Source organism: Perognathus longimembris, chromosome 10 (assembly GCF_023159225.1).
Source record: "Perognathus longimembris pacificus isolate PPM17 chromosome 10, ASM2315922v1, whole genome shotgun sequence".
NCBI lineage: Eukaryota > Metazoa > Chordata > Mammalia > Rodentia > Heteromyidae > Perognathus > Perognathus longimembris.
In genome coordinates, this window is record NC_063170.1 from 26,410,664 (window position 1) to 26,434,923 (window position 24,260).

At 48.4% G+C, this 24,260-nt stretch overlaps 1 protein-coding gene across 2 annotated transcripts in view; it reads left to right on the forward strand.

Moving 5' to 3' along the window:
- Nucleotides 1-24,260, forward strand: part of Znf423 (zinc finger protein 423) — a 321,067-nt gene that overhangs the window by 101,335 nt on the left and 195,472 nt on the right. For both annotated transcript variants that reach the window (XM_048355657.1, XM_048355658.1), the window contains one exon: nucleotides 9,882-10,082. In XM_048355657.1, coding sequence (XP_048211614.1) covers nucleotides 9,882-10,082 — 201 coding nt within the window. The remainder of the gene's footprint in view (nucleotides 1-9,881; nucleotides 10,083-24,260) is intronic.

A 24,260-nucleotide genomic window follows, 5' to 3' on the forward strand; every position in this document is an offset into this window, starting at 1 on the left:
CCACTCTCCCCCCAGGGGGAGCCTGGACTGGAGTTTGATGGGAGCTGGAATTTTTGGAAGCCAAGTGTGCTGCCATTTGGCTTTTCCCTTAGCAGCAACAACATGGTGAAAACTCTCCCTCCAACCTTCTCGCGGTCCCCAGGCGGCACTTTGGAATTCCCTGGGACACAGCGATGCACTGGGCTGTCTCCATGCCCAGCAACTGGTTAATTTTTAAAGGCTTCACACAGCCTCTGCACTGCGGCTGGAGGAGAAGGGACCACTTACCTCTCAGGGCCCTGTGCGGACTGGAGAGAAAACCCAGGGTAAGAGGATCATTGGTGGGGAAGCAACTGGCCTCTGGTGGTAGCAGAGGCCTGGGAGCCTGGGCTACAGAAACCCAGGTACCAAGGACCCGTGGATCCCAAGGCAGTGGCAGGACCAGAGGTCTGTTTCTGGATCGTTCTGTTGTTTCATCCTTCCACAGGATTATAGACCCTTGCTAGATCTCCTTTCTTTCTCCTTCCTCTCCCTCCCTCCCTCCTTTTGCTAGGGATGGACCCAAGGCTTTGGGCATGCCAGGTTAGTTGTGGATCACAGAGCTATAACCTGGAACTGGGTCTTAAATGTCAAGATTGGTATGGGCCCCTCCAGACTGCTTGGCTCACTCATTGGCTCCAGAGAAGTCATCGTTGAGCACCTACAGTATGCCAGACTCTCTGCTGGAGTGCTTGAGGGCTGAAGGAGGGAGACACAGATTGTAACCAGCAGGGGAAGGGTTGTGTTTGTCGAGTATTCAGAGCTTATCTAGGGACCTGACCCCAGGGAGGTGAAGACTGGGGGAGAAGTTGGTCAAGTGAACTTTCACTGCACTCTTTCTGGTTTCATGTCAGAACTCTGTCTGCCAAGCGTGCTATGGGGAGCCCCGTGCAGGAGATGGGCAGAAGCAATTCTTCCTTGGTGAAGGTGGACTCAGGTGAAGCCTGAGCTCTGCCCCAGGCCTGCTTCTGGCAGAGTCACAGACCCCTAAGGTCCACTCCATTCACAGATGGAGCCAGCTGAGACCAGAGGCTCCATGGTGCCTGGCACTTGTGACACCCACGCTGTGGCTGCTTCTTGAGGCTCTGTTTGCATGCAGCCTGGCCTCTGGTTTTAAAGTTGCAGACCTCTGTACCCTTCTTTTCTTTTTCCTATGGGTTCTTCCTTCTGTAAGCACAACAAGGGGTTGATTTTCACCCCAGCATTCTTACCTTGAGTTTGTGCACCAGGGCTGGGAGCAATTAGGAGCATCAGGCCCTGGTGCTGGCCACAAATTAGCTGGATTTATCGAGTTCCCCATGGGGCCCTGGCTGACCCCCTTCCCTGCCTGCCTCTGCCTGCCTCTCCATCTCCCCCTTCTCAGAGACGACACCTGACAGCATGGAGAGGGCAGAATGGTCACTGCCTCAGGAGGTCATGAACAAGGAGCAGCATACAATTTTCATGGTTCCAGGGTGGCTTTGTCTGACTGTTCTTCATTACTGCACGTGGTGAGATCAGTTTTATTAAGATTGTAGGGCTTGGAGGAGCGGCACTGTTAACTACTCACTGGAAAAACATTTTTTTTTTTCTGTTTTGGCGAGGGCACTTTGATTGCTTTTTCTTTCTTCCTTTCTGTCCCTCTCCTCCCTTCTCTTCCTTCCCTCCCTCCCACCTGTCCTGTTTGCTTTTCACTCATCCCTTACTCTTGAGCATGTGTGCTGTTGGGTGGAGCAGCTTCCTTTGCCCTTGTGATCTAAGCTCTGTATGTGAACAACCCGGGCTGGGTAGAGTGCTTCAGTCCTGTAGTTAGGGAGCACCCATCAGAAGCGAGGTGCGATGACAGAATGTCAGGTTTGCAGGGGTAAGGGGTGCATCTGCAGCACCTGTAACAGTGGGTAGTTACTGAAGTGTGCTGAGTAGCTTGGTTGTGGTTTTGGGGAAGCGTATTGTTGATGATGGCCTGGGTGAGAGACCGGCAGAGGGGTCACCTGGAAGGTGGCTGTGCAGTGAGGGGAGCTCACATAATATGAGCATTGCCCATTCCCCCCCCCCCCCCCGCCCCCGGTAATGTCCTCCTGTTCAAGGTGAGCCAATGGAGCCTCCTGCGCAACGGACATGAACCTTGGGTTTGAGTCTCCAAGGACAACCTCACCACTAACCAGTTGGCCTCCCCATGGGATATGCACTCAGCGGGGGCCCTGGCCGGGCACTGTCCACAGCACACAACAGAGCCTGATGATTGACTATATTTCTTAAAACTTAGACTTAACTTTTAAAAATCTAGGTATTTTAAATAAAAATAAGGATTTCCTTTTTAAATTAAAAGTAGATGAAGCTGGGTACTGATGGCTCATGCCTGTATTCCTAGCTACTCGGCAGGCTGAGATCTGAGGAGTTTGGCTCCTAGGCATCCTAGACAGCCAAATTTGAGAAACTCTATATCCCTAATTAGGAAGCAAAAACCTGGAAATAAAGGTGTGGCTCAAGTGACAAGTGCCAGTCATGAGCCAAAAGCAAGTGAAAGCTCAAGGTCCTGAGTTTGAACCCTAGTGAGAAGCTGATGTGCTGGGCAGTGTGTTATTTTATCATAGGCCACTTCCTGCAGGAGCTGTGCAGAGCTACTGTCTTGTGTGAACTTTTGCAGCGCCGACCCCGCTCCCCGCACCCTTTTCCATTTATTTGTATACTGATAAGGAAGGGGGTATCTGAGATTCGATCTTCTCCTTTGCTGAATTTCAGTGGCTGTCTTGCCTACTGGAGCCCATTTGACCACAGGTCACCTAGCAGGAGAATCAACCAGAAGGTGTGGTCATCGTGCTGCTCATCACTTTTGGCCTCAGTTCTAGCATGCCTGACAAGTGAAGTGGCGTTCTCAGCAAGGTCTAGTCATTTCCCGTCGGCTGCGGGCAGTGGAGAGGGCGGTGCGGTGCCACATCTCACTCAGCCAGGGCAGGGGCTGGCCTGCCTCGAAGTTCCATCCATGCAGCTACCGATACTGACTGGACAATGGGGACCCTCACACAGCCACCTGCAAGTCGTTGCCCTGTTTAAGAAGCAAACTTGGTCAGCAAATTATGTGTTAAAATATTTGCTCACAGCTCTGTTGTCAGTGGCACTCTTAGGCTGAATGCTAAGTGTTACCCTACACTGCAAACATTTTAAACCTGAAGATAAGAATGGCTGCTGTCACATTTGGGGCCAGTGATGGATGAACAAGTAGGGTGTCTAGTTGGGGTTGGCCAGGAAGCAGGTGGATTTGAACAGTAGCTCTTTCCTCTCTTGGCTACACATATACCTCCCCCCGCCCCCAACACACAACTTGAGCCACAGCTACATGTCCGACTTTTTTTTTTTTGTGATTTAGTGGAAATAAAAGTCTCAAAGATTTCCCTGTCCAGTCTGGCTTTGAACCTCAATCCTCAGGTCTCAGCTTCTTGAGTAGCTAAGATTACAGGCGTGAGCTACCAGTGACTAGCAGTAGGTTATATTTTGGGGGTCTGCGTGCATAGATTTGTACCTTCCAAAGGGGCACGTGCCCTGACATTCCCACTTCTCCACCTAGAGGAATGCGCAAGGCCTCCCGTAAGGTACTTCATGTGGTATGACCTCTCTAACTCTTATGCCAACTTAAATTTCACCTGTGTTGGGTTTGGACAACAGCAGCACTTGGGAGATACCATGAACTACCATTTCACATGGCTTATTAAGAGCCATGTTTATTCCTTTATTAAAGCAATCTAACTTTGTTAAGGGAGTCTCAGAGAGAGAAAATGACTTGTCTGGGGTCTTCAGGTACTAAATGGTAGACTGTTGACTTGAATCCTGACAATCTGGCTCCAAGGTCTATGATTCTTCTCTGTTTTTTCTGTTGTCTGACAGAATCTGAACTGTGAATCTGTCTGCTAGCTGCTTGTATGGGCTGTTACTTAGTGTTATTTAACGTTTATTACAGTGGTTTTGTTCTACCAGCCTCACTGGGCTCCACACACCAATGTTTCCAGGTCAGCCTCTGGATATGCCTGGGGTGGCAGCCCCCCCCCCCCCCCAGGCAGTTCTGCCTTCTACTGAGGTGGATCACATACTCTCCTGTCTGGGTCTGATTGGGAGAAGGGGTGAGAGTTAGGATATCTGGTCTACCTCTGCACTGGTTTTCCCTTCCTCACATCTTTCCTCTTTCACTTTCCCTGCTTTCATCTCTTGTCAGCTGCATAAGACCTCAAGGCTTCTGTTTCTACCAGCATGTGGTGCTTAGGTAGACACACATCCTATCAGGGCCATCCATTTGGTCAGGCTCACCTTGACCCACTGCTGCTCTTTCTGGCACAGTAGGTATTAGCAGTTCCAGGTCTTCCACAGCAGAGGCAGGCCAGGGGTTTAGAGTTATTCCCAGAACCCAGCACCTTGACCACCTGATGCCATGCTGTGCTTCCTTACTGCTTATTCCTTTGCTTTGACAATCACATACTTACCTGCACACTCATTTGTCCACCTCACATTTTGTGTGTGTGTGTGTGTGTGTGTGTGTGTGTGTGTGTGTGTGTGTGTGTGTGCCAGTACTGAAACTTGAACTCAGGGGCTTTGTGCTCTCTCTTAGCTTTTTTGCTCAAGGCTACCACTTGAGACACACTTCTACTTCTGGCTTTTTCTTTTGTTTTAGTCCTGGGATTTGAACGCAGGGTCTGGGCATTGTCCCTGTGCTTTGATGCTCAAGGATAGTGCTCTACCACCTGATCCAAAGCTCCACTTCTGGCTTTTTTTGGTAGTTATTTGGAGATAAGAGTCTCAAGGACTTTCCTGAGATCCTCAGGTTTCAGCCTTCTGCATAGCTAGGATTACAGGTGTGAGCCACCAGTGCCCAGCTCACATTTGTTGAGTGTACTTTCTATGCTGGTCTTTGAAGCCACTAAGAGAAGCACCCTTATGTTGTATCAAATGTGTGTGTTACGTCTGGCACACACATTGTGGGCTGAGTGAAGGGAGAAGTGAAGGAATGTGTGTGATGGCTGGCTCTGGAATGGCTTTCTAATGAAAAGCATTGTGGGTGGAAGATTTGCTTATGGTAAGTCTTCTGAGCCCATACCTCTGGCTCAGGGGTGTAGATTACACAGGGTGTGGTGTTATGAAGTCAGGAAGAGCTGTCCAGACAAAGCAGCCCCATTATATACTAGGCTGAAGCTTTGAAATGACTAGTATTTGACTTTTGGTACCTGGTCCAACCAGATACCTGCCATGTAACAATAAACAGTGTTGGAACATCTGCTTGACTCTGCCCCTGCCCCATGGACATGGAGACTGGCTTCTTTTGCTACTCATCCAGCATGAATGAGGCCTCACTGTGTGTCTCTCTGCACCAGGGTTGGGGGTCATTGCTGAGCAAAAGCAGACATAGCCCCACCCCCACTCTCCAGCCCCCCCCACCCCCTTTGTGGAGCTTGCCGTCTGGTGCAGGGTGTTCCAGCTGGCCACTGCTGTGTAACCAGCCAATTCCAGACACAGTGGCTTAAAGGAACACCAATTTCTCAACCAAGCTAGGCTGCCTTTTTCTCTTGTCGTTTCTTGTATAGTGGGCAGCCATATGGTGGTTGGGGCTTAAGTCATTTGAAAACTGGGCTTGGATACCCAAGATGGTGGCCTCCTAGGCCAGCAGTTGGTGCTGGAGTCTGGGAGCTGGGCTGGGAGCATCAGTCTGTGTTCTCTCTATAAGTCATGTGTTTCTCATAGGCTGGAAGCTGAGTTTTGGGTGGGAGTGTCTCAGGAGATCAGGAGACCCAGGGAAAAGCTTGAAAGCCCTCTTCCAACCTAGCCTCGGGAACCTTGAACATCAGAACATGGGGGTTGGTGGCTCACTTCTGTAATCCTAGTTACTCAGAAGGATGTCATCTGAGGATCACAGTTTGAAGCCAGCCCAGTTAGAAAACTCTGTAAGATGCCAGCTCCAATTAACCAGCAAAATGCCAGGCTGGAGGTGTGTCTCAATGGTAGAGTGCCAGCTGTAAACAAGCAAGCTGAACAAGGTACAAGCCCTTGAATTCAAACCCTAGTACTGGGGAAAAAGGATAGAAAGATGATGGGGGCGGGGGGAAGAAAAGAAAATAAGAAAAAGAAAGAAACCTTGAATATTATTCCCATTATGTTCTACTGGTCTAAAATGTCACTAAGGCTGTCAGCCCAGAGGTGATTTGTGGAGGGAAGTTAGGAGTCTCTTCTCCAAGGGGGAGTCCAGGGCTCACTGAAGATCAGGACAGGTGGGGCTATTCCTGAGAGAGTAAGCAAAGGTGCCAGACATACAACAAGTGTTATGGATGCTGGCTGCTTCTGGTGAAGCCTGGGCAAAGGGATGTGAATGTGTGCTAATTGGAAAACAGCCACGTGAATTGTCTGGAGTGGAGCTTGAGGTTGGGGAGGTAGGAAAGCTTTGGATGGGGAGGCCAGCATTATCTCAACCAGTTTGGCTTCCTGTTCCATCCTTGAAGTTATGAAGGAGAAGCCCCTGATTCAAAGTCCAGTGGAGGCTTTTCTGGATTTCCAGCTGCTGCACAGTGCCCTGGAGAGCTGGGGAGGGGTAAGACTGAAGAAAGGGTGGGACTGAGGAGCTAGCCGGCCTGTCTTCAGGAAGTTCTAGACAGTCCCAGAGGCATACAGCACACCCAAGCAAGCAGGCTGACATCAGGCCCACTGAGTGGTCTAGGGGCCAGTGCGTCAGCTGTGGGGTAAGCCACAAGGTCTTGGAAATACAAGTTGGAAATACAAGGTAGCACTTGGGATGGGAGACGCTTATGTACTTGCTTATGTCCAACCTTGGCAGGGACCAAGGAAAGGATAGGTGTGTGGGACAGGCAGAGTCATCCGATTAGGTGGGCTGGGTCAGAAGAATAGGGACAGTCTAGTCCCTTGGTCCCTGTGAGCTTAGTGGGAAAGAGGAGACCCTAGAGAGTTCTGGGAGATGGCTTGCTCCCTGACCCCAGAATTTCTGCTTCCTTGGCCTGTAGCTTCAGAGAACTGAGATCCTGGAGGTAAAAGTACATGTAATCCTAGCTACTCAGGAGGCTGAGATCTGAGAATGGAGGTTCAAAGCCACCCTGGGCAGGAAAGTCCATAAAACTCTTATCTCCTATTAACCGCCAAAAACTGGAAATGGAGCTGTATCAAGTGGTAGACATCAGCCTGAGCAAAAAGGCTAATGGACAATGCCTCTGAATTAAAGCCCCAGTACTGGCAGCAAAAAAGGGGAGGGGGAGCGGGGAGGAGTGCATAATTACCAGAAGAATGTATAGGATCTATTCCTTGCATAGTTTTGGATGACCCTGCAGAGCCTCACTTTCCTTACTTGCAGATAGAAAAGTAACACCTTTCATTCCTTTTCCTTAGGGTGAAGTTGTAATACTGCTGGGTGTGCAGGTGCTTGGGGCTTCTAGTTCTCCTAGTCAGGAAAGGGGCTATGGGTACGGGCCTTCTGGGAAGTCCCTTTCACAAAACATCTTCCATCAGTAGTTTTGCCTTTCTGAGGGTCTGGTTGTCTGGGCTTGCCACTCCCTGGGAGCCTAGAAGATGAGGCCCTGAGCTTCCCCCCCACCTCTGCCCCTTAGCCCTTCTCTCTTTGCAGTCCCTTTCTGCACTGCCACCATGCTTTCCCTTTAGTAGCAGGTTGTAGGGGAGGTGACAGTTCCTTAAAACAGATTTATACTCTTGGATGACTTTATGAGGTTTTGCCATATAAAAACTGGAAAGTTGACAATCGGATTTATCTACTCCTGAGTCAACAGGATGTACTGGATTTCAAGAGATCAAATGCAGTGTAATGTGTGTAGTTTCAGTTGTGGATTAGATGAGCTATTATAGAAAGCGCTGCTAAGTAAATATGGCCAAAAAAAGAGTAACTAGCAGATAATTTAAATATATCTATTAAATTGTGTGTTAAGTAAAGTAGTGGAAGCATACTATGGAATGCAACTTATTATCTGGAGAGTCAGTGTTGTAGATAAAACTAGAATTATTGCTTTTTTTTTATCCTCTGCAGAACATTTTTTTTTATTACTAAAGGAAAAAACAGTAAACCAGGAATTTCAGAGATAGGCGCTTGACTGTGTAACCATGGCTGTGTGATGACTTATAATATTGAAACCTCCAAATGATATTCCTCGTTTCTTTACCTTTTATTTCTTGTGATTACTGCCACCACAGCAGATCAGATATTCTGAGATAAATATGCTGCCTGGCTTTTAATGGGATTTCTGTATTGCCAGGAGTTGGCTTATTCTGATAATAAAAGAACCTAAAAATTGTACATCCCCTAATTGGTAAGAAGAGAGATGTTTTGATGGGACACAAATGGAAGCATTGATTTTTACTGCCTCCGCCGCGTGTCAGGCACCATTCCCGCCACGGAAGGCAGCAGCTGGCTCTCCGATGAGCTGATTTGTGTTCCCAGGTTCTTGATGTCAGATGCTTGGAAGTGTGCGTTCTGTGCGGACAGGAGAAATGGAGCCCTTATAACATTATCTGTTTCTAAATTGAAATATTTATAGGATTGTGCTTTCTACCTCGCATTGAATGCATTCGTAGCTTCAAGTGTCTCTCTTTTTGTTTTGGTGACTGGTCCCTTAGGGGTTTAAAGGTTTTGTGCTGAACCTTTATCTGTAACTGCGATGTTACCAAAGCACAAGACAGGCAAGCATACACATGAGTGCATGCACTTTTGCCTACATGTACACACTTGCCTAATTATATTTATGTACAATAGAGATATCTTTGTTTGATTTAGAGTTTCTTTTAGCTGGTGGATTTGATTTCCAGGATGAAGAAGAGAGAATTCCAGGTCCCTGCAAGTTTTAATCCATTGACATTTAGTGGAATTACTGATAGATTCTGGATAGTGTATTTACCATGCTGGTTTTACACTTTGGTTTACAAGTTCTTGGTGTGTTATAGAAATGAATCTCTAAAACTGAGGCCATGATCCTTTCCTAAGTTGTACAGAGATATAAATAAGACAAGACCAAAGAATGTTGGGGCCCATCATCTGAGGGGTGCTCCCAGTGTGGGATGGGAATCACAGAGCTGCCCGTCTTTGCGGGGGGCTGGACCGCACACTCTCAGGCCCCATTTTGCTATGGGCTGAATGCACAGGACTATGAAATTGGACTATAACTATTGCTTTGAAGAAGCACACAGCACCCCACACATGCAAGGCATCATTAAAATGCTGTAATCTGCAGATTGGCTACTCCTGTGCCCAGTGCACAGAATAGGTATTATATTTTAAAGAAACCTCTTCAGTCATTACAAGGCTGGTCCTCATCCTCTGGGCCAGCTCCTAAGTCACCCATTAGGGCCTAGATGCATTTAAGCTTGTGGTTTGATTCTTCAAGGTGCTTCAAACATATGCACTTCTGCTATCCCAGAATCAGAATATCTTTGCATTACCATATTGGACAGGATAGTTCTGTGGAGGGCCAATGGAGCTAAGAGCCCCTCTGGCTCTCAACTGCAAGGCTTTGAGGATTGCTACACAGCGAGGGGTATTAGGAGCAGCCGACTTGGGCTCCAGAGAGTATGTTGCAGAGTTGGGGTTTCAGGAGACAAATGTTAAAGCATTTTCTTCTCTCTGAGGTGTCATGACCCCCAGCAGCCATGCACAGAGGGAAGATGACAAGAAATCCCCCTAGAAATTTGCACTATGAATTAAAAGAATCTAGTTGAGAATTATGGCACCACATGCTACAAAAAAACCCCTATATATTAATACACTGAGAGGTGTCAAGAATAATGGACCCCGGGAGGTAGAGTAATTAAATGTATCTTAATAAATGCCGGGTGATTCTTTTAAAACCCTTTCCCAAGACCCCGTCAGCTGACATGGACTGTATTCTTCCTGTTGGCAGGAGGCCTAGAAGGAGAGCCTGAGTGTGATCGGAAAACCAGCCGTGCGCTAGAAGACAGGAACAGCGTGACTAGTCAAGAGGAGAGAAATGAGGACGATGAAGACATGGAGGATGAGTCAATTTACACCTGCGATCACTGTCAGCAGGACTTCGAGTCTCTGGCAGACCTGACGGACCACCGGGCCCACCGCTGTCCTGGAGGTAATGCTAAACAGCACGGGGATTCTGACAGGTGGTTACACGGATAATTGGACATAGCAACAGCTTGAAGCCTCAAGTGAGATTAAAGAATTAATAATGTAATTTTACAGTTAATGTCATTTTATTGTGGTATCTTGGGTACCCTGTATCGCCTTTTAAATAAAATTAAAAATAAAAGCAACAGCTTTCCGGCAGGCAGGAATTAGGTGGAGGCGCGCTATCTCTGTTCCTGCCTAATCATACTCTATAGTACATGAACCTTAAGTGGGAGCATTTCACCCCACAATTCTAGAAGGCCTTCTGGAAAGCCAGCAATTAAGAGGTTGTTAGTTCAAAGTTAAACAGCTTAAGTGTGGAAAACTGTATGAAGGGGCCGTGAGGCACTTGTGGTTAGAGAGAGAATTTAAAAGGCCAGGGACAGGTTATACCTATGGGGACCCCATTTCCTCTCAAAGGAGAAGTGTTAGGCCAGACTGTAGTGCCTCGAAGGAGTGCAGGGCCACTGTTTGACCAGCTTCAGATTTCCGTGTGTGTGTGTTCGCGCGCGCGCGTGTGTGTATGCATGCGCACACATGTGCACATGTGTGTGTTTCTTAGGGTATGAGAGTCTTGCTACAGGGGTTTGCATGATTTTTGGCTTGGAGATCTGCAAAGCAATTTGTGTTCCTTATCCAACCACCCTGAGATAACTTCTTCCTCTGTGGCTCCTGGATGACACCTGATAGATGCTGGTTTTGGGGAGAAGGCTTAAAATCTAGGGTTCTGCAAGAGACCTGTCACCTGGGGGAAACTGGCCCCTTGTAGGTAGACTGACACTCAAAGCCCTTGCTTAACTCTACTCCTCATGCCACCTTGAAGATTTGAAGCTGAGTACTGGGGAACTTCTATAGCTTGCCCTCTAGTGGCAGCAGTACCTGCATAGCCCTGACTCTACTAAGTCCTTATTCTTTTAAAAAATTAAAAAAAAAATTTTTTTTTTGTCAAGGTAATGTATGCAGGGGTTATGGTTACATATGTAAGGCAATGAGGCCATTTCTTGTCAAACTTGTTACCTCCTCCCTCATTTTTCTCCCACTTTCCCTTCTCCCCATTCCCACCCCCCCCACCAAGTTGTACAGTTGGTTTACAGCATATTGTCTTGTAAGTATTGCTATTACATTGGTTCATCTTTTACCCTTTGTCTCACCTTTTACCAAGTCCCTATTCTCAACAGGTTCCAAAACAAAATAAAACAAAACCAAAATGAAAAACATTGGATCATTTTGGTGCTCAGAAATCCAAACCCTAGGGGCTGGGAATATGGCCTAGGTTCAATTCCTCAGCACCACATAAACAGAAAAAGCTGGAAGTGGTGTTGTGGCTGGAGAGGTAGAGTGCTAGTCTTAAGCAAAAAGAAGCCAAGGTCAGTGCTTAGGCCCTGAGTCCAAGCTTCAGGATTGGCCAAAAAAAAAAAAAAAAAGAAATCCAAACCCTAGTCATTTTTGAGATTTGTGATATTTCAGCCAGAGGCACAGGCAGAGACTGATTTGTGATTCTAAGGTGGAGCTGCGAAGGGACCTATGGGGCTTTCACCACGAGTGAAAGTCAACCCTTCTACCACTGTCACAGAGCTATGTGGTGGTGAATCTAGGATAACATCAGGACCCTAAGCTATTGACTCTTGATCCTGTTTGAGGAAAAATACGTATGTGTTTCTTTCTTTTTTCTGTTGGTTGTGGCGCTTGAACTCTGGGCCTGGGCACTGTCCCTGAGCTCTTCAGTTCAAGGCTCACACTCAACCACTTGAGCCATAGTGCTATTTCTGGTTTTCTGGTAGTTAATTGGAGATAAGAGTCTCACAAACTTTCCTGCCCATGCTGGCTTTGAACTGTGATCCTTAGATCTCAGCCTCCTGAGTAGCTAGTATTACAGGCGTGAGCCATGGGGCCTGGCTATTTCTTGATCTAGCTAAGAATTGAGATGGAATTTTAACTACAAGAGAATACTTTTATCCACTGAAACTCACATTCCAATCAGAAGACCCTCTTTTTGTATTTTAAATGGGATAGTAGCAAGGCCTTTGTGTTGGCCCAGCCCTTGGCTGGTCTCTGAGCTCTGAGGCAGGACCCCACGCCCACTTCTACCAAAGCTTCACTTCCCTGATGCCTGGGGGCAGGCTGACTGAGTTCCCTCCACCACTCTCCAGAGCACTTGCATCTCTAGTGGGGATGAACTGGGAGATGAGGACTGTGTGCAGTCTGCCAGAAACAAGCAGTGGTGTGGCTAATTGTGTCGACTCTTCAGCAGTTCTGACTTTGGCTGAGTGCCACATCACCTGTTTGCAGGGTCCCCACCCTTCCTTATTGATGCTGGGGGTGTTCACTGGTGGTCTTGCTCACTTCCTAACAGAGCCACACTAACGACCTCCATGGGGACATGGGAGCAAGGAATATCCCCAAACCCTGGAGCATTGGAAGGGAGTCAGACATTCCTGGAAAGAGTATGAGAAGCCACCTTACCTTACAGTATCCCTGAGAAATTCATTACCGCCCAGCCAGAGGTGTGACCCAGGCTGAATTTCCTTGACACAGTGAGACACAGGAGTTACTTCCTTTGGGACTTAGGTTCTCAGATGACTGAGATGGACCACAGTGCTGGACTCCACGTATTTCTGCACCAAGGACGCCTTCCACCATGCCTGGGTTTCCCAGCTGGGTTTCCCGGGGTCTGTGGGACAGTGTATCTGGTACGTTTGGGGCTTTAGGAGTTGGTGCTCTGATGCCCCAGCCAGTCTGAACTGATCACCTTAAATGATCTGTTTCACATATATATGTAGAGAGAGAGAGCACATATTATATATAATATAAACCATATACTATATACCACTATTTAATATATAATATCTATACATAATACCTATCTACATATATGTTTTATGCATATATTTACTTAAGTGTAAATATAGTGTGGTTCTGGGTACTGAACTCAGGACCTAGTGCTTGCTAGGCAGGCACTCTACCAAGTGAGCCATGCCTCCAGTCCCTCTTTGCATGGGTTATTACTATTACAATGATGATTGTTTTTGTGTTGGTTACTGGGGCTTGAACCTCAGGGCCTAGGCAATCACTGTTCCTTAGCTTTTTGCTCAAGGCTGGTCCTCTACCACTTGAGCCACAACTTCATTTCCAGCTTTTTGGTGGTTAATTCACCATAAGAATCCGGGGGTGGGAATGTGGCTTAGCGCTAGAGTGCTTGCCCAGCATACATGAAGCCCTGGGTTCGACTCCTCAGCTCCACATAAACAGAAAAAGCCAGAAGTGGTGCTGTGGCTCAAGTGATAGAGTGCTAGCCTTGAGTAAAAAGAAGTCAGGGACAGTGCACAGGCCCTGAGTAGAAGCCCCAGGACTGGCAAAAAGAAATTAAAAAAAGAGTCTCAGGGATTTTCCTGTCCAGGCTGCTTCAAACGTTGTTCTTCAGATCTCAGCCTCCTTAATAGCTGGGTTTATAGGCGTGAGCCACTTGTGCCTGGCTAGCATGGATTTTTTTTTTTTTGTCAGTCATGGAACTTGAACTCAGGGCTTGGACACTGCTCTTGAGCTTTTAAGCTCAAGGCTGGCACTCTACCACTTTGAACCACAGAGTTTCATGGAGTTTCATGCCTGGGTTGGCTTTGAATTGCAATCCTCAGATCTCAGCCTTCTGGGTAGTTAGGATTACAGGTGCGAGCCCAGTGTCCAGCTTAGCATGGGTTATTTTTGAGGTAAAGTTTTGCTATATGCCCAGTCCTGCTTGGGTTGCAATCCCTGTACTTGTACTTCCCTATGTGTCCTGGGGTGATAGGTATACAGCCCTGCACCCAGCCATTGTACTTTCCCATATCCAGGACCAACTTGCCTAGCCATTATTTGATATTGAGTTTCATGAACTTCTTTTTGCTCAGGCTGGCCCTGAACTCTGGTCCTCCAATCTCTACCTTCAAGAAAATAGGATTATAGGCGTGAGCCACTGTACCTGGCTTGTTTCTTATGTCCTCATTAAGACTACAGTTGGATAGCTCTATAGTATATACAGAGATATAGTTTCTATCTGTCTATTTGACATGTGAAGATTAGCTTCTGCCTTTATATCAGAGCAATGTAAGAATGCAGTAGCAGGCCAGGCCAGGGCTTTCTGGACACTCAACACTGGCCATTTGCACCCCTGCTACTTAATAGATGCTGTAGGGGAAGGCTTCAGGTGAGCATTAGTGCTGTCAAGGCCAGCCTACCCAGGAGGACAAGTGGCCTCTCAGGGGCCCAACCAAGACATCCCACAGAGGACCTAGCTATGTGGAGCCTGGACAGCCCAGCAGAGCTGCCATGGACAAGGGTATCTCATTTCAGAGTCAGTCTGTGAGAAAGTATGGGGCAAAACCCAAGTGTTTTACTTTCTCTCACCAGCAGCTGGCACCAAGTGCTGGGGCTCCACATTTGCTCCTCACTGTACCCAGTCAGCTCCGCGGGGAAGCCACCCAGGTCAGCTCCACTGCTGTCTATCTGGAGACCCTCTGGGTTAAGGGGAGGCAGGATTGCCTCCCTCTGAGCTTCAACTTGTCACCCAGGCTTCTGACAGATGGGCTGTCAACTGGCTTCCCACCTCTCTGTGTGACTAAGAGACTTCCTTGATTAGCTCAGAGAACTCAGAGCCACCCTTTATTTGTATCAGCGTATTCGAGGGGGTATCTCAGAATGGGGGTGACAAGGATGCATAGGGTAAAGTTTAAGAGGAGGGACTCAGGGGCTGGGAATGTGGCCTAGTGATAGAGTGCTTGCCTGGCATGCATGAAGCTCTGGGTTCAATTCCTCAGCACCACATATATAGAAAAAGCCACAAGTGGCACTGTGACTCACGTGGTAGAGTGCCAGCCTTGTGTGAAAAGAAGCCAGGGACAGTGCCCAGGCCCGGAGTTCAAGCCCCAGGATTAGCAGAAAGGAAAGGGGGTGGGGCACAGCTTCCCTGCCAGTTTGCGTGTATCCCCTCCCTGACGTTTTCTAAGACTTTTGGGTGTAATGCAGCCCTCATTATATAAGAATGATCAATTAGATAACTGGCTGTTGGTAATCAATGTAACCTTTAGCTTCTCTTCTGTTCCTGAAGGTTGGGGACCAAATATACATATATTTCATTATATTAGGCCTTACCTGTTGTTGAAAACCTGGAGCTTGCTCAGGTGTAGAGGCTCACATCTGTAGTTCCAGCTCCTGGTGAGGTAGAGATTAGGAATATTTCAGTTCAAGACTAGCTTATGCAAATTGAGAGACCCCTGTCTCAAACAATCAGTGAGGCATGGTGCAGCATGTCTGTGTTCCCAGCTACATGGAAGACATAGATCCAAGGCCTTGCCAGGGCCAAAAATTGAGTCCCTATCAGAAAAGAAACAAAATTTTTTAAAAGGGGGAAGGGGGTGGTTGGGGGTGTGGCTAAAGTGGTACAGCTTTTGCTAGACAAGGTCCTCAGTTCAAAGAAAAAGGAAGGAAGATATATAGATGAGCAGAAAGAAAGAATGAACTTAGTCCATTGAGTCCTGCTTCTATCTCAGTCTCTCTGTCTTCTATCCCTTGTATCCTAGGAGAACCAGTCTTAAAGGTGTGAAGCGTTGCCTTTTTATGACGTGATGAAACAAGCAAAATTCCCATCTTCCCATTCCTTCTCACATCCCCAACAACTGATGTTCCCTTGCTTCTCTCCAGCCCCAGCTCTCACTATGACAAATGTTCGTATGCTTGGGGTTAGGAGCACACAGCACTTTGTATTCTACATTGTCCTCTGTCTTGAATGAAGTTTGTTTAGAGTGGGTTGCCAGAGGGTTCTTTGTCTTAACATTTTCTGAATAAACTTTTCCTTGTTTCATGCTTTTCTGCATGGCCATTTTTGTTTTTTGGGTTTTTTTTTTGGGTGGGGAGTCCTCCTTTCAAATATCAATGTTCAAAGGGGGGAGGTTGGGAAGTGTGTCAGAAAGGCTATATATACACTGTGCCTGTCCAGGTCCCCAGGCTGAGCCCTGATGGCTTCTGTAGATCCTGGGCCCCTTTGCTGAGAGACAGCTGATACATTTGATTATTTGTTAGAGGAAGGAGAGACAGACAGGGTCTCTGTAGAAAGATGGACAAGGCTCTAGCTCTGGGCTGCAGATGCTTACTCTGAGGAATCGCAGTGGCCTTCAGGGCTGGTGTGGAGCCGATCATTGGTTTTTTCACTTCTGCCCCTGCTCCCTGGTCTTTGACTCAGTTTGGTGACTTTCTGTGTGAAGTGGGGCAGCAGGAGACTTCTTGCTGACAGTCTGGTGTCCAGGTTGGACCTGTGGCAGGTTTCTACTCTGCCCCTCTCTGGTGTGGGCTGCTGTCCTGGCAGGAAGCCTGGGGGGTACATAGGGCTCTTTCTTCAGCCCCCCCCACATGGCCACGCCCCTCATCAGTTTCTGCCTGTGATTGGATGTGCTTATCTTCCATCCTCCTCCCACCTCTGAACTTGACAGGAGCCTCATCTGCTTTGTTTCCTGTTACTTTCAGTGTTTAGTACATTTTTGATGAGACCACTCATTCCCATTTACACATTGGGTGATTAAAATCGAGACACTCAAAGTCAGAACAAGAACACAGGTTGGAGGCTGTGTGCAATTCTAAACCAAACTCCGAACTTCCTTCTCTTGAAGGCTTAAAAATCATGTGAGGTGGTTCAGCCACAGTGGCCTATGCCTGTAATCTTAGCTACTTGGAGGCAGAGATAGGAGGATTGTAGTTTGAGGCCCCTCCAACCCCAAAAAGCTAGTGATACCCTCCCTGTCTCAAAGAACAAGTCAGGTGTGATGATCTGTACCTGTAATCCTATCTATGCAGGAGGCAGAATAAAGGCTATCTTCCTCTGAGGATCAGCCTGAACAAAAGCATGAATCTCTATCTGAAAAATAAGGCAACAAAGGGATGGCAACGCTGCACGCATGAGCATGTTCATGCTGGGCTTGGGGCTTGAACTCACTGCCTGGGCACTGTCCCTGAAATTTTTTGCTCAAGGCTAGTTAGTACTCTAACACTTGAGCCAAAATTCTCCTCTGGCTTTTTTGGTGGTTAATTGGAGATGAGTCTTATAGGCTTTCCTGCCTGAACTGTCTTTGAATCCCGATTCTCAGACCTTAGCCTTCTGGGTAGCTAGGATTAGAGATGTGAGCCACATGGCCAATGGGGGTATATTTTAAGACACTGAGTTCAAAAGCCAAACAAACACAAATATCAACAAAATAATCCATTACAGCCAAAACCCATATAAAACAACACATAAACAACAAAAAAGAGGTAAGGAGGATTTTTTTTTTTTTCTAATGACAACAGCAAATGGAGCTGGTGGCTCACACCTGTAATCCTACCTACTCAAGAGGCTGCGATCTGAGGATCACAGTTTGAGGCCAGCCCAGGCAGAAAAGTGCCCATGAGATGCTTATCTCCAATTTACCACTCAAAAACTAGAAGTAGAGCTGTGGCTCAAAGTGGTAGAGCACTAGCCTTGACCAAAAGAGCTCAGGTATAGCACCCAGGCTGTAAGTTCAAGCCCAACAACTGACCAAAAAAAAAAGGCAACAGCAAAATATGTGTTGTCCAGGGATAATTTTCTGCCCAGCCTAAGGACAGGGACTGAGAAGTGCTGGGAAAGAAGGTAGCCCCTCTGTCTCTGAGAAGGAGAGAGGCTGCAGCATAAAAGGCTAAGTGGAAAGCTAATTACACTTTGGTTTATTCAGCTGTGGCCAGAGGGACCTGTGGACTACAATTACAGGGTTGGGGCCGGAGGGAGGCTGGCACCCTTGCCAGCCTAGCTCTTCTCTGCCCATTGGCTGGAGCTTGCTTTTGTGTGCCAATGCAGGCCCCTTTTGTGTTCCTGATTCCATTTGGACAGAGCAGCGCCCTTTGCTGGGCACTGTACCCCAAGCACACAGGAGCCAGGAAAGGCCTGTTCCTCACACCAGGACACATGCCACTAGAGGATACTATGCCCTGCCCAAGGCCTGAGGGTGTGAGCACAGGCAATCCATACAGGAAGAGCTTTCCTGTGTGTAAATGGTTGGAAAGGAGCAAGCAGCCATCCTGATGATGTTGGCCCCAAGATCTACAGAAACCAGGTGACGCCCAATGAGAACATGCACGTGTTTAGAGAGGTCAAACAAAACCGCTGCTAGGACTCATAGGACAATGGAGAAGAGGCAGACTGTGGGCTTTGGTGAGGAGATCAGCTGGGGTTAGCCAGAAGCAGGCGGTATGCCAACGTGGACAAGCTGCCCTAACGTGCTTAAGCAGTGGGCATGTGTGAGAGGAAAGAATATTGTGAAAAAGATGTGACTGTGGATGGGGTGGGGTGGGTGGGCTGTTGGTAGAAATGAGAGTGTATGGTAATCAGATCCTGGAGCCAGAGGGTTCCAAGTGGCACGCAACAGCCCTAAGGGGTGAAGAACCCAGAAAAGGACCCAAATACTGCTGGAAACTGGCATGGGAAGGATGTCCTCACTCCACAGTGGAGGGCCGATCGGGGGTCTCACGATTTAGGGTTAGTATGAAGAAGGGAGATCTTTCCCCTAAAAAGAAAATTGGATCTCTCTCTTATTCTCAATGCCAAAATAAATCCCCAAAGGACCAGAAATCTAAACAGAAAAAAAAACACAAACTTAAAAATGTTAAAGGAAAACATAGGAGGTATATTTTTAAAAAAATATTACTTTTTCCAGGTGTTGATGGCACCCAGCTATAATCCTACTCAGGAGGCTGAGATCTGAGGATCATGCTTCAAAGCCAGCCCAGGCAGGAATGTCTGTGAGACTCTTATCTTCAATTAACCAGTAGAAAAGCGGAAGTAGAGCTGTAGTTCAAAGTGATAGAGCAAGATGAGCTCAAGAATAGCACTTAGTAGCACTCAGGCCCCGAGTTCAAGCCCTACAACTGATATGTATTTAATAGGATCAAAAACGAGGAAGGCCTCTCTAAATATAACCTTAAACCCAGAAGCCATAAAACAGGAGAATGGAACATCCAAGTACATTAAAAAAAATTTTTTTGTATTGCAATAAATCAAGCCAAAAACTTAAGAGATACTTTCATTAATGTGTAAGGAGATCCTGTAAACCTTAAGAAAATGGCCAATAAATCAGCAGAAAAACAGGGCAAAGGCTGAGTGGAGGCTGGGCCAAGCCCACTTGGGACATCCGCCCTGCCCAAGGCCAATGCCCTCTCTGATTGGCTGGTACCACATGAGTGGTTAGATATTTTGAATACCTCCCATGTGCAAAGGACAGAAATGGAAGCAGAAAAAGAAATACTAGTGGGATCTTAAAACATTTAAAAAGATTCAGAGCTCCATTTATAATAAGAAAACTGTAAGTTTAAACCACAGGGAAATACCATTTTTAACCTACCAGATTGGCAAAGATCAAAAAAGTTAGCCAACCTATCTCACAGGTAAGGGTATATGACTGCATGTGTTTTGTGATGTTTAGTTTTTTTTTTTTTCTTCTTTGTCTGTAGATAGCCTTTGCCTGTGGGCAGAACACATAGTAGGTACACAGTCTTGCCCCAACCTTACTGATCTTGTTTCCAAGCAAGTTTGAGCCTGCTCACAAGACACAGAGGTATCTGCTATTGAAATGAAGTGGAAATGCCATGGAAAAAGTGCCTTGGGCTACAAGATCATCTCGATAAATGTTCAGATAAACATTCTGCATACTATGCCTGCACATAGTGTGTCTCTGGCGTGTGACTGGGGAGGGATGGGGGGATGCCTGGAAGAGCTGTATGATGTGGGCATTAGCACTGAGGATTTGTGGGTAGTAGGATGCAGACTGTAGGATGAGGTGTCAAGAGTTCTAAGATGCATCCTGTAGCTTCTCTGACAGGTGTTTCTGGGTACAGAGAGATCACTCATCACCCATTTCCTGCAAGAGTCTGGCTTTGTGGATCAGCCTGCTAGTGTGTGGATAGCACTGGGTACTGGTTGCTCTGTGCGTGTCTGGCTTGGGGAGTGTAGGCATCTTTACTGCTCTGCCTGCCCTCCGCGCCTGGATTCTCCACTTGTAGATGCTTAGGAAGCTGGCAGGCTGCTGGGGAGGCAGGTCTAATCTGGGCTCGGCCAGCTGTCCTAGGTGTTTAATGGCAATGTGTGCTCCCGTGACTGTTTAGTTCACCTTAGGTCTACAGAGCATCCTCTCCATGGCCTGTGTGTCTTGTCAATGTTGGATTACACATCTGCCAATATGGAAGGCCAGAGACAGTGAGAAAATCTGCATATGTGTGCAGGTTGGGAAGGTTCTGAGGACTGGCACAAGTGGAGATTTTACTTCTTTCCTCCCTGGCTAGGATGCTTTTCCTTCAGACTGCTTTGACCATTTTCTGCATTGCTGAGCTTCTAGAGATGTTCCATGGTTCAAGGTGGGCAGAGTGGTATCTGATGAAACGCTCAACTTTTAGTGTGCTTCTCCAAACAGCCCCTGGGATGAGCCCCAGTGAGTAGAGGGGCTGGAGATGGCACTTGGGGGTGGGGTGTGTGTGTGTGTGTGTGTGTGTGTGTGTGTGTGTGTGTGTGTGTGTGTGTGTGTGTGTAGGGTTGGGCTTCTCCAGAGCTCCCAAGGGCCTCCTGTTGTTGGATCTGGGCTAGATGCCAAGCAGGACCTGGAGACCTAAGGCCAGGCCAGCCCACGTGAGTTCCTAATGAGGTCATGGAAGGACCATGTAATGCATTTTAGTTTGGAGGTTTTCCAGAGGGTAAGTAGTGATATCACATGGGGTGTGTGTGTGTGTGTGTGTGTGTGTGTGTGTGTGTGTGTGTGTGTGTGTGTGTGTGTGTGTATGTGTGTGTATGTATGTGAGCAGAAGTGTGAGCATGTACTCGCTTGTTTCTGTCAAGAAGGAATGCTTAACCTAGATGGAAAATGAAGTTGTGAGGACCCTGCACATAGTAGGTCCTGCATAGGGACCTGATTTCCACCGATGAACAGAACAGGGGGTGGAGGGACCACTGGCTTACAGAACTGAGACTCTCAGAAGTAGCACTGGCTCCTAGCCTGGGCCTCCTGGGCCTCTGAGGTCATTTACCCCAAGTCTGTCTCCACAATGGCATGTCTGCATAGGCATTGGCACAGAGGTCCCCGCACCCCTAGCGACCCCCTCCCAGTTCATTAGTGACAATGGATGGATGGAGCAGCCTCTTTCTGATGGCCAGAGTTGACTTGTAACTAGAATTTGGACTTACCCCAGATTGCTGCTGTGCCACAGGAGACAGACAAGGTGGGTCAGGGAATCTGAGCAGCATCTGGGTGCAGAGTTGGAGATGTGGTAGCCAGGAGAGGATCTGGGGCAGTCAGCCAGGCAGGAGTGAGAGCCACCCAAGGCCAGGTGGTCAGGTATGGGTGACCGGTCCTTTTGCTTTCCTTCTGCCAATATCAGCCAACCTGAGAATTGCCAGGAGGCACTGTCCATTCCAACCTTAACTTCTACTATTTTTCCAAGAATAACAAATGCCCTGACCAGGCACACAGTTACGCTGGACTTGTCTGTAGTTGCACAGGGTGGGGCTGACCTACTGTCACCACCAAGGAAGGTGGGGGACAGGGGACTGGCCATCTCTGCTGGCTAGGTGGGTGCTTGTGTGGGGCTTTATGGAACGCTCCCACCTCGGCCGGATGCTGTCTTCTCCAGCACACTCCTGGAAGACCTGGTGTAGTCAAAAGGCCATACCATCTGCTAGAGGGACGAAGGGAGACCATGTGAGGAGGAGCAGTTCAGGGCATCTGAGGGGCTGTTTTGGAGTCAGGCTTGAAAGTTGGGAGTAAGGATCACTAGATGACCAGTGTAAGAAAATCAAACCCTATGTTGTTTAAATCAAGTAGGGCAATGTACACAAATTCTCAGTTGTGAGGCTCCATAATGGTTGCTGGAGCCAGTCTTTTTATACCATCTTCCTCAACTGTCACTGGCCTGGCCAGGTCAGAGATACTTCTTATAGAAAACCAGGAATGGCTAGGGTGTTCTGCTGGCATAGCAGAGCCAAGAGGGCAAGAATTAGGGCCATTGTGCCTAGAGCCCAGTAAGGACCCGGTGCTGGTGGCTCACACCTGTAATCCTTGCTACTCAGAAGGCTGAGATCTGAAGATTGCTCTTTGAAGCCAGTCTGGCCAGAAAAGTCCCAGTGAAACTCTTAATTCCAATTAACCACTCAAAAGCCAAAAGTGGAGCTGTGGCTCAAAGCGGTAGAGAGCTAGCCTGGAGCAAAAGAGGTCAGGGACAGTGCCCAGGCTTTGAGTTCAAGCCCCATGACTGACCCCCCCCCTCAAAAAAAAAAGACCCCAAGGCAGGCAGTATGGCCTGGGGTGGGTAAGGTAAGAGTGGGGCTGGGCACTGGGCCTGAGGCTCGGCGGTAGAGCCCTGGCTCCGTGTGTTCTCTGGATCTGATCCCCAGCAATGCCAAGCCTGGATTCACATGAGGCGCCAGGGGTTCGTGGCATGGCTGTTGCCCCTGAGGAAGCATTGGGAGGAGCTTCCTGGTGTCAGCTGTGATCCGAAGCTGTGTGCCAGGGCTGAGACCCCCAAGCTTCACGTTCCAGTGCTCCTCCCAGGAGCCATGAGGACATTCTACCCTGTACCACAGCCCTTCCTGGTTGGTGAGGGTTCGGCCAGCCTGAGACCCGCACACTGGAGGGCATTGGGGTGCAGGGAGGAGCAAGGAAGGGGCCTAGGCCTGGGCCCTGCTGCATCCTAAGAGTCCCCCAAAGCCTGATCTAGTGACTGGCAGCTGTGAGAAGGCACCTGAACACAGTAAAACAAAGAACATCCCTAAACAAAATGAGAAACGGGCCGAATTTATCTCCCGCCAGCTGGGGCATGTGGTTCACGGCAGGCAGTCAGCAGGGGGCCCTGCGGTGCCATTCTACCTCCCTGGCAGGGAAGACTGGAGAAGAACAAGAGGTGGGGAAAGGGCCCCAGAGGTGGGGAAGGGTCCCTGGAGCTGGGCTGAAGGTGAGATCCAGCACTCCAGTGCCCGCTCAGAGAGACATGGGGATTAGAATGTGCTGAGCCTCGAGTTAAATGGCTCCAGTTGGATCTGACTGGCTAGAACTCGGCTGCCTTTGGAAATGACATCATGGCTCTGGGGGCCATTTGAGAGGACAGCCTGGGTGGCCACTGGACAGCATACAGAAGTACCTGTCATCCTGCCACCCCAGGTAAGGAAGTGGGGGGTGGCTGAGCATGTTAGTTCTTGGCAAGGGATAGGAGTGATGAGGTCTGACCTTGGGAGGGGAAGGGAGGACTGGGGTGTGGGTGGGCAGATGGCTGGGACCACGAGTGACATAGTACCTGCCTCGGCCACTTCAGCCCCTCTTCCAGACACTACTCCCAGCTGTTCTCAGGGTAGCTCAGTCCCGACTGGACCCTTCTCCCTGGACTGAATCCATCCCACTGACTTGGCCCTACCGCTGGCTCTCCCCTCCCTTCTAATAGGTCATGCTCATGCCTACCACAGGACCTTTGCACTACAGTGGCCCACTTTGTCCTTATCATGCCTTGGTCTGTCACCGACCCTATAGAAGGCCTGGTACAGCAGGTCTCAGAAGATACCTGTTGGATGATGTGTTCAAAGTGGCCTGCCCAGTGCCAAGTGGGTCTGTTCACGTCCTTGGGAAGCTTGAGGACTAGGGACCCTGGTGGGCCTGGACGGGGCAGTATCTAGAGGGACCAGAGATAAGTGATCTGACTCTTCCTTCTCCCCCTAGAGGTGCCAGGACCCTGCCAGGAGCACTTGCTCAGATTTGTCTGGGGAAGGGTTAAGCTGTGACCATTGGCCTTTGGTGCTTGCTTGTCACAGGACAGGTGAAGCATGCGTGATTTGGTCTGTGCTGTTAGGGGCACAGACTCCAGAAACCACATTGCAACCTTTAGCTCTGGGCAGATGTTCTTTGCACAAACAGAGCTGTAGAAACATTGTCTTTCAGTTGAGGCCATTGCCTGCTAGAGCAGTGGAGAAAGTGGCCATGGAGAAACGCGGTGGGGATTGGGAGCACACTGTATGGTTGGAAGCACACCGTGGGGGTGGGGGCAAAACCAGGGGGTGGGAGAACACTGTATGGATGGGAGCACACTGTGGGGATGGAGGCACACTGTGGAGATGAGGCACACTGTGGGGATGGGGGCACAC